General features: G+C 43.5%; 1 protein-coding gene across 4 annotated transcripts in view; it reads left to right on the forward strand.

The window, feature by feature from the left end:
* The window catches only part of Nsmaf (neutral sphingomyelinase activation associated factor), a 59,948-nt gene extending 50,411 nt beyond the window's left edge, over positions 1–9,537 (forward strand). For 3 of the 4 annotated variants that reach the window (XM_063258465.1, XM_063258466.1, XM_063258467.1), the window contains 10 exons: positions 36–144; positions 1,131–1,189; positions 3,439–3,506; positions 4,204–4,271; positions 4,783–4,906; positions 5,923–6,006; positions 6,977–7,127; positions 7,527–7,629; positions 7,757–7,866; positions 8,866–9,537. In XM_063258465.1, coding sequence (XP_063114535.1) covers positions 36–144; positions 1,131–1,189; positions 3,439–3,506; positions 4,204–4,271; positions 4,783–4,906; positions 5,923–6,006; positions 6,977–7,127; positions 7,527–7,629; positions 7,757–7,866; positions 8,866–8,960 — 971 coding nt within the window. In that variant the 3' untranslated portion in view covers positions 8,961–9,537. Of the gene's footprint in view, positions 1–35; positions 145–1,130; positions 1,190–3,438; positions 3,507–4,203; positions 4,272–4,782; positions 4,907–5,922; positions 6,007–6,976; positions 7,128–7,526; positions 7,630–7,756; positions 7,867–8,865 lie in introns of those variants that run through there. The other variant, XR_010050593.1, reaches the window with a different exon arrangement.
* The last annotated feature ends 466 nt before the right edge of the window (positions 9,538–10,003 follow it).

A 10,003-nucleotide genomic window follows, 5' to 3' on the forward strand; every position in this document is an offset into this window, starting at 1 on the left:
ATCAGAAATTTTCACTGACCAACAATTTAATGTAGTTTCTCCAGGTGAAGAGTCTTTTGAAGACCTGACTGAAGAAAGCAAAACACTGGCCTGGAATAACATCACCAAGCTGCAGTTACATGAGCAGTATAAAATCCACAAAGAGTAAGGCAATCCCCGGGCTTCCCTGTGGCCAGTGATCTTTGCAAAAGTTGGGATATTGGCTTAGTATTAAATTGTTTTAGGCTGAGTCAGGAGAAAAATTTCCTTTCAGTATCATGTTTTTAAACCCTAAAATGTCTGTAAGTGATCTATCCGAAGTTTTTGTGGCAAAGGAAAGTTTGACGCAGAATGATTTGTGCTGGTCCCATGAGCATGCTGTCATTCGAGAAAAGGAGATGGGCTCTCTAGATGGCAAGCAGTTGGGCGCCTCTCAAACTGCCCTTGAGTCTCTGATGATGTGACACTGTGGGAAAAGTGAGGTCTGTCTGTGGCATTGAATTTATTGAAAATACAGGAAAAACGCAGGCGACAGGGAGGCAGGAAACAGCATCGCAGAGTTCAGCCTCCTGAGATGCAGAGTTTAGTCCTGCCATGTTCACTGGCTTTTCTTGTTATTTTTTGTCTTTTTGAGACAGGGTCTCTTTGCAGTTAAGGCTGGCTTTGAGCTCACTTTGTAGCCCAGGCTGGTCTCAAACTCTCAAGGATCCTCCTGCCCCAGCCGCCAGAGTGCTGGGATTACAGGTGTGTGCCACCACGCCCAGCCATGTTCCTTGTTTTAACAAGAGCAAACAGCACACAGGAAGTGAGGCAGCATAAAATCTAAGACAGTGAGGACAGGAATGAACCTCCAGGCTTCATTCGTGTAACATTTAATGACCATTGCATGCCTGTGAGTGAAAATGCCAGAACCTGATATCTGTCATTGACAGATGCTAGGCACTAGATTTAGGAATGAAGTCAGCAAAGTGATCGTAAAGATGAGGTTTAGTCGTTTTGGTGATGGTCAGAAGAGGTAGGATTGACAGAGAAGCCTTTTCACACTGTTAGAAATACATTAAGGAAACATGTTAGAAATAAACCAAGGACGTTAAGCAGAACAGAGTCCTAGCACAGACTGACGGTGATTTATAAAACTTGTCTTCACACAGGGCGGTTACGGGAATAGCAGTCTCTTGCAATGGATCTTCAGTCTTCACAACATCTCAAGGTACGTTTTCCTGCCTAGAAAGTGGTTTAAGGAGAATCCAAACTGTTGTTTCTTAAATCCTCTTCAGGGCCTTTATTTGCATCTCCTGCCTCCACAGAATAGATTTAGAATCATTTGTTCACGGTCTGTTACGTAGAGTTCCATTCTAATTTGCCAGAAACAAACTCCAAGGCTTTCTCTGCTGATGAGGAAGTGCTTTCCCAGGTCCCTCATCAGCACCTCTCTCACCTGCCTGAGAGGGCTCTGCTTGCTGGCTCCACTGGAGCCTAGAATGGAACCGAGAATAAGCAAGGGCTGCGCAGACACCGTTTGGGGATGCAGATCTGCTGTTTTGTTTTCCACCTCCTATCTCTTCAGCAGCCTGTGTAATATAACTAATTAAAGTGTGTCATGGGCCTCGGATTCGGAGCACTGGGCTGGGTCCTTGGAAAGCGTGGAATGAGCCACATAGTGTTAAAATGTCCTGCTTCAGTGATGACACAGCTGGTTCTGACAGTGTCAGTAGCTGTTTTAATGAAAGGACTTGTTCTTTAGTCTTTATAGCAGGAAGTGTATATTTCATCCATTACGTTAAGAACTAAGGCTGTGTAAGTAAACACTTCCATGTCAATCAGTTAATACTCTCCGATTTCATTGTCATGTGTGTTGTCTGTAGCATTTCATCCCTTTCTCTTCAAATATGACCTCAGAGTTTGTAAAACAGAATTTTCCACAAAGTGTAGTCAATGATTCTGCAGTTGACCTTAAGGAGTCTGAGACGTGGACACCGCAATGGCCATGTCAAGGTCCCTGAGACGGAACTCAGGTGGAGGAAACACAGTGTATTCTGAGTCCGCCAGACAGAATGCTTTACCTCTGAGCAGAACCAGTGCGGTTAGCCGGGTTTGTCTGATGTGTTTGTTAAGTCCTGTAACTCACTAGACTTGGGACCTTGTAAATCTTGTTTATGAACAGCAAGGCTTCCAATCTCTCAGCTTAGTAAGCACTTCTTTGTGGATTTGCCAGACAAAGGAGAGAGGGATTTTGTGTCTGTGTGTGAAAAGCATTTACTTTTTGTGTTCATTTTCACTTACATTTCCGTGATTCATTTTATTGATTTGTCTGTACACTATTGGTCACCCCCACGTTAAATTTCTTGCTCAGAAGTGTGTTGTATTTAAGTTGGCATTTTCAGGACTCATCACCTATGAGATTAGTTCTTTCTGCAGTCTTTAACTTGATCAGTCTAGTAAAAAGAGGGAAACTTTCCTTTCAGGAAAATATCTTTACATACCTGTTTGGCTCCCAGCGTCCTGTCCTGTAGGATGCCCTAGGTGAACGGTCTCCAGTAGACTTGGAAGCGAACACTCAGAATGGTTTAACAGTATCAAAAGCAAGGTTGGAAAGACTTAGAATAATTACACTGTCAGGGAAAGTGCGCAGTACAGCGTTTAGCTTTCTGTTTCTGTGTCAGGTTAATGCTGAGGGATGTCTTTTTGAGACTCATGTTTATGACTTCTCAGGAATTCTGTGTCTTGTATTGCAAACGTTAGATTGAAATACAAAGTTTTACTGCACAGAACTTACTTAAAGCTCATCTGTTAGTACGCATTTATAAGTTAGAAACTGGATTGTTGCATCTCTCTGTTGGGGATGTCTGCGGCACACTGGAGACTGTAATCTGTGAGTCTTGGTTTTTCCCTGCTGCTGTGTGTCCTGGCTTTATTCAAGGGGAAGGGGAGTGCTGGGGACTGGATATAGTCTTGCGCATGCTAGGAAAGTGCTGTGTCACCGAGCCACATCTCCAGCCCTCCGGTTTTATTTTTCAGTTTTTAAAGGTTATTTTGGTAAAAAAGAAAAAACTTCTACTAGGCAAGAACATTAAAAACATGGAGATTTTAACTCCTATTTTGTTCTTCCATCAGAAGATAGCTCAGCTCAAGGTTGTCATACTCTAATTGGGCTGTTTTTTAATTGCTGACATTTTTATTATTAAAATTGTTATTTTAGTATTAGTACACTGCTGCGAGCCTCCTCTGTGCGCGGGCTCACCCCAGTCACCAGGCTTTGCAGCAGGTGTGTGTCTGCAGTTTAATGCTCTTCCTTCCGCAGGCATCGGAGACCGATGGTGACTGTAGGTCACCGGTGGGGTGTGCACCCAGTGACATGGGGGTCACTGCCTCCCGGCCTCCAAAAACAAGCACAGCAGCTGCCCTCTGACACAGGATGGCTAGGGAAGTTTTCCTTCCATGTCTGCTTTCCCCTTCTAGATTCCACCTTGAAGATGTTCTCTAAAGAATCCAAAATGCTACAAAGAAGTATATCATTTTCAAATATGGTAAGTTTGTCAGTATTATGATAGAAATTCAAGAGAACGTTTGTTTTATATACACATACAATATTTCATTTCTGCCAATACAATTGAATTTATTCCCAATATACAGAATGCCTTAATCTAAATTCAACTTAACAGTTTTTCCAGCTTTTTGCCTCTTTATTTTACTGTGACTATTTTAGGCTAAAAAATTTGAAGAGCTCCCTAATAAGTAGTAAAATCCTTAATTGTAAGACAAATGTTTGTGTGTTAAATAATTTATGTGATTCTCATAGTTGGCTACCAAATACAATGAAGCTAATTCTTCGATAAAAGAACATTTTTTACTTTTAAATATTAATCACCCAAAAGATTTTGAGATTCCCTTCAAGACTTCTCAGATTTTCCTTAATGATATAGTCTAAGATTCCAAGAGGACACTTTGATTCTTAAGTAATTCTCCATTCTGCAGAGTCTGTACAGTGTACCCCAGGGCACTAATGGGTTACTTCTGCCCGGTCAGCGCCTGTCCTCAGGCTGGCTCACGGTACCTTTGTTATTTGGGAGGAAACCCGCATCTGAAATTAGTTCAGAAAAAATCCAGGTAGTTATGAGGGGAACGAACCATCAGAAGAGGGCTGGGCAATTTCACTGAGAATGGAGAAAGCTATAGTTTTCTCATATGTTACAAACTGGTGATGTCAAATCATTTGTGTTTCAGGCTTTATCATCCTGTTTACTCTTACCAGGAGATGCTACTGTCGTAAGTTCTTCCTGGGACAATAACGTGTATGTACCTGTGCTGCTTATTCCACATGCAGAGGGGTGTCTGTAGACCTGAGGTATAAAAAGACAGAACCTCCACTGGAGATGTACTTTTAGAGAGCGTTATTAGAGATGAGGGTGGTTTCATTGTGTTCAGATATTATTTGAATATCACAATTTTTGCATTTGGACTTGTTTTTTTACTAAGTTTTGAGCTAGAATGAAAATACAGATGAGCCAGACTGGAAAATTTCTAGTTTTAAATAAAAGATTTGAATATATATATATATATATATATTTAATTTATTTTTTTCGGTACCGGGGATCGAACTCAGGACCGCCTGCTTGCAAGGCAGGTGCTTATGCCGCTGAGGTAAATCCCCAGCCCCAGATTTGAATATTTTTAAGAATATAACAAGAAGAAATTTTTAATTTGAATGGGCCTTGTATGGAATTGAACAATATTATGTTTCTTAAATCTGTTTGAGTCCTAACAGCCTAGAATACTGTTTTAATAGCTGCCACTGTCTTTTAGCTATTTTTACTCCATAGCATTTGGAAGACAGCAGGACACATTAATGGGGCACGATGACGCTGTCAGTCAGATCTGCTGGCATGACGACAGGCTGTACTCCGCGTCCTGGGACTCCACAGTGAAGGTTGGCAGAGAACTTTTAAATAATCCCAGTTTACTTGTTGATACATTAAATCACTTTTTCACAAAGTGTGTAAATGATATTTAAGGATATTGAATAGTACTGTTTTTCTTAAAATTTAGGCACCTCTTAATAGAAAGTTTATTCGGCTTTATAGTACATTCAGCTCGAGTTAAAAGGCCTGGTATTCATTTGGTAACAGAGCTGCAAAAGACTTTACAGTAGAGCCTCTCATATGTAATGTGAGGAAATAGAAGTTGATCAGTTACTGATACAACTTCAAGTGAAAGTGAGGAACCATTAAAAGTTACATTTTTACTTATATTTGAAGCATACAAATGCATTTCATTCACCATTCTTTTGCTGTAGCACTACATAAGCTTTTTATTTAGAATCCTCTGCAAATGTCCCACATAAACATTCCTCATCTATACCATTTCCATCTTGCATTTATATAAAGGGAAGCAAGCAGTAAAACTATTAGAATTTCTTAAGAAATCTTCAGGACTTTTCCTGGCTACTGCCTAATTTTAGTAATTTTTTTGATGACTTCCATTTTGAGTCACTCAAAACATAAATAGATATTGTGACACGTCTACAAGTTAGTTCCTTAATGTGCACACGACTTAGATCACAGAGTTACACCAGCAAGCGATAGAGACCCGCACAGCTACAGAACGTCAAACACAAGCACAGGGTACGGAGAGAGGCAGCAGGCAGTGGGGAGAGGAGCCTCTGGAGGTGGGGAGGCGGAGTCTCAGGCAGTGGAGTGGCAGAGCCCAGGCAGCGGGGGGTGGAGCCTCAGGCTATTGGGAGGCGGAGCCTGGGTGGTGGGGGGCGGAGCCCCAGGCAGTGAGGAGGCGGAGCCTTAGGTGGTGGGGAGGCGGAGCCTCAGTGTTAGCGCCTCACTTCACTGGCAATTGTGTCAAATGGAAGTTCCTCAAGCGTTTCCTGGATGCACTGGAAATGACTTTGTATTACAAGTCTAAAAATACCTTTTTCACCGTGCTCTGTCCCAGGTTTGGTCTGGTGTCCTTGCAGAAATGCCTGGCACCAGAAGACACCAGTTTGACTTGCTGGCTGAGCTGGAACACGATGTCGGTGTGAGTACCAACAACCCTGCATAGGGCTGTAGGTAACTGTTGAAGTTTCAAGTCTACACTCTGTTTTTTCCCTCCAATCTGTTTCTTTGCACATTTCTCTGAGAATTAGCTTCTGCCCAGCTAGATTTCCAACATGTCACCTTTAAAAATTTTTTTTTTAGTCTCGTAGATACAGTCTCACTATGCAGTTCAGGTTGTCCTTGAACTCACTTTGTAGCCAGGCTGGCCTCAAGTGCATACTGACCCTCTTGCCTCAGCCTCCTGAGTGCAGGATTACAGGCATCCACCTCTATACCAGGCCAAAATGTCACTTCAAAGATGCAGCCAGCATGTCCTCTTTTCATATTTCCTGACCCTGATAAGAAGGGGCCATTTGTTCAGGACACATTGATCCCAGCTGAGGACTGACTGCTGCCTAGGATGACTGAGTGTGCACAGCCTGGTGGCAGAGCCTAGAAGGAGCCGGGTTCTCCTCCTTTACTGTTTTCCTTGGTGACAGTACTGCACATTAAAGCTGTAGTTCACGTACTGTTTTTTCCCTTAGGTTGTGAATCCCTCATTTGCATGGTTCTCTGATTAACTGAGGTTCAGAAATATTTAGAACTCCAGTGAAGTCTCGTGGAGAGATCCCTGCTCTGCTACTCCCTCATACAGCTCTGGATGGGCTTCATGTATCTGGCAGCTCACCACAGTGACTTGTGGACTTACCATTCTGAGACTGTCGGTAGAAGGCTGTTTGCAAACAGCATTACAGTTATCCGAGCAATACCACGTTTCCATGTGCGTATGATCATTTAAAATAAGTGCTCATTCAGTAGAGCGCTGTTGGTACCTGTATAAATGACACCTGTACCTCGTAGCAGAATGGTAAAGCTCAGCGTGCAGCATTGTGACCACACACCCGAGTTGGTCTCCAGAGACACATGGCTGTAGTCTTGAGTGGAATGCTCACTGCTCTTCTTTTCCTTAGGTAGGTACAATCAGTTTAAATGCAGCGAGCACCCTGCTGGCTTCAGGCACCAAAGAAGGCACAGTGACTGTTTGGGACCTCACGACAGCCACCATACTGCACCAGATGCCGTGCCATGTGGGGGCTGTGTGCGCTACTGGTTTCAGCCCAGGTAGGTGTTCTCCTTCCATTCCACAGGATGCCAGGCAAATTAGAGTTGTGAAATAGTTTTCAAAGAAAGCCACTCCAGTGATCAGGGTTCTGCCATGGTTATAGAATTCATGCCAGGACACAGTATACCTGCAGCCCTGGTACCAGGGAGAAAAGCAGAACTACACATTGCTGTTAGTTCTGCTTATTTCTGGAATCAATGTGTAAAATCTAAGTGAACCCACACCAAAGGGTCATCTCACCCAGCGTCATCTTAGAGACAGGCAAAAGTCATTTCAAGGACAAAATACTTACGCTTAAGAAGCTCAAGGAAAATGAGCAGGCAGTGATTGAGAAATGCAATTGTTGTGTGATGTGGATGCTAACCCACATTCTGAAGTTACAGATCTGTGCCTTACAGATAGCCGCCACATCCTCAGCACAGGAGCAGATGGCTTTGTGAATGTGATCGACGTGCAGACAGGAATGCGCATCTCATCCATGGGGGCAGACAAGCCCCAGAGGTATGGCTTCCGAGGAGTGATGAACACACTGGCCCGCACACTCAGTCATTTCACTTGGGAGTATTGGCCAGTGTAACGTATCCCTTCCAGTGTGATGACAAAAGTGATTTCCCAATCATTCTTGCAGGTGCTTCATCTGGGATGGAAATTCGGTTCTTTCAGGAAGTGAGTCTGGTGAGCTGCTGGTGTGGGACCTCCTTGGCGCAAAAGTCAGAGAGCGAATACAGGGCCACAGTGGTGAGTGGTTCCACAGGCGACGTAGTCTGTTCCTGAGCTCCGCGCAGGCCTGCCTGCGTGCCCATCAGGGACATGCTTGCCAGGCAGATAATGGCTTAGTTCTCCCTGCTGTGAGCATTTCTGTGAGCATCTTGATTGCCTGGTGATGTGTGACTCTTTTGAATTTATGCTGATGGATGTTTGACTCCAAAACATTAGTCTTTAATATGTAAAACTAAAAACCATAGTGAAGTTGTAGGATCAGTCTTTAAAATACAACGCACAATTTGACAAAAAAAAAAACTACAGCATGAAGGTTTCCTACCACTGTGACATTGTTCACAGGTCCACTCCACTGAGGGTATTCTGCAGTGTCCCCATGCTTTTTTCAATGAGTGACTATATATAGAACTGCTTAACACCAAGCTCTCCTGCCACCTTTTTTAAAATCCAATAGTCTCTTGGAGATTTACTGTCCTCCATTAGCCTGTATTTGCATGCTGTCTTCCAATCTGGGCAGCCTCTAACTCTAGTCTTACCACCTCCGCTGACTTCCTGCTGTGTGCTGTAACTTCCCATCTTCATTCCCTTCACTGCCAATTGTATATGGGTATTTTTTCTTGCATTTATACTTTAAAAATCCCCAAGATACACATTTACATTTTGTTCTGTACCCATAAATCCCAGCTGGCTTACCTTTAGATTTACATCTGAAAGGTTTATTCCTTCCAAATTCTTTCTACTAAATGGTCCTTCTGGGTGTAGGGGTTGATTTGAGACAGGGTCTTGCTGCTTAGTTCAGGCTGGCTTTGAACTACACAGCCCACACCCTCAAACTTGTGATCCCCTCCTCAGACTCCTGAGTGCCAGGATCACGAGCATGCGCCACCACACCCATCATCTTTAATGTATACAAGGATTCTGTCAAAGTACAGCTCACGTTTGTGAATGAGTTAAGAGCATTAAGGTGACTCCGTCTCGTGAGTGACTCTCCACCTGACCCGAGTGTCTGCTTCTTAGGTGCAGTGACCTGCATGTGGATGAATGAACAGTGCAGCAGCGTCATCACAGGAGGGGAAGACAGACAGATTATGTTCTGGAAACTGCAGTATTAAGTGCCTTTCCCTTTCTTGACTCTGTTTTTAAACCGAACTTTCAGATGAACTGGTGAATGTGCAGGGACAGTAATTCCAAGTTTTACACATGGAAAATGTGTGGCTCTAAATCATGGTGACTTCATTGAAAGCCAGTAGTTGCCATCTTCTAAGGCAGATAAAACGTGACCACACTGGGGGGGAGAAAACATTACACGCACAGGGCCAATGATGATCATCCTGGTGCAAGGATGGCGGAAGGCAAGAATGGCTGGCAAAGCAGCTAAGAAACACCGTGGATGGGGACACACCGAATGCACTGGGGAAGTCTAGAATTTTCCAAGAAAACGTGGTGTCTTCTGCTTTGAGTCAGTCCTGTCTTGTTTTCCTAGTTTACCAGCTGCTGCCCTGGGGTTGTAGGTGTACGTGTTTTCACGGAGTGGTTCCCTTATATAATGCTGTACCCAGATTCTAAGAACCTGGGGAGGTTAGCAGTTCTTATAACAGTAAAGTGTACTGTGTATAGGAACAGTTTGTATTTCACTAAGCTATTAAATGCTCATCTTTTTTACATTAAAAATATTTTTCTGTACTAAAAGCATTTTCATTTTCTTATTTAAGGAATTTGTAACAAAGACTAGTAGTAAGTTCTGAGAGTCAGAAGTTTGGTCCTCCTAGAACACTACAGGGACAGGCATAGTTTTTGTTCTTCAGACCAGAAGACCCAAGTTCAAATACCAAGGTAGCTACTCCACTGGGAAATGTTAGCTTCCAAACAAGGTACACGGTACAGTAGGGGCGCTGACTCTCTCACGTGTCTGTTTATGGGATTTGAATTTTCCCACATACTTTAGCAGCACTGTTATATCTATCTTACAGGCAGAATGACGTCAGGTAATTTGCAGGTCCGTTAGATCATTAAACATGTAATCAGTGGTGTTACTGGACAGAATCCAGAGGGTGACTCCTGCTGTGTGACCGGATGTGCACAGGGCAAACCAGCCCCCACGCCCACCACGCTGGGCCCAGCCACCTGCCTTCTCCAGGCGGCCTTTCAGTCTGGG

This window comes from Cavia porcellus, unplaced genomic scaffold (assembly GCF_034190915.1).
Source record: "Cavia porcellus strain 051 isolate PalLab524CR breed Dunkin Hartley unplaced genomic scaffold, mCavPor4.1 scaffold_11, whole genome shotgun sequence".
Taxonomy (NCBI): Eukaryota; Metazoa; Chordata; class Mammalia; order Rodentia; family Caviidae; genus Cavia; species Cavia porcellus.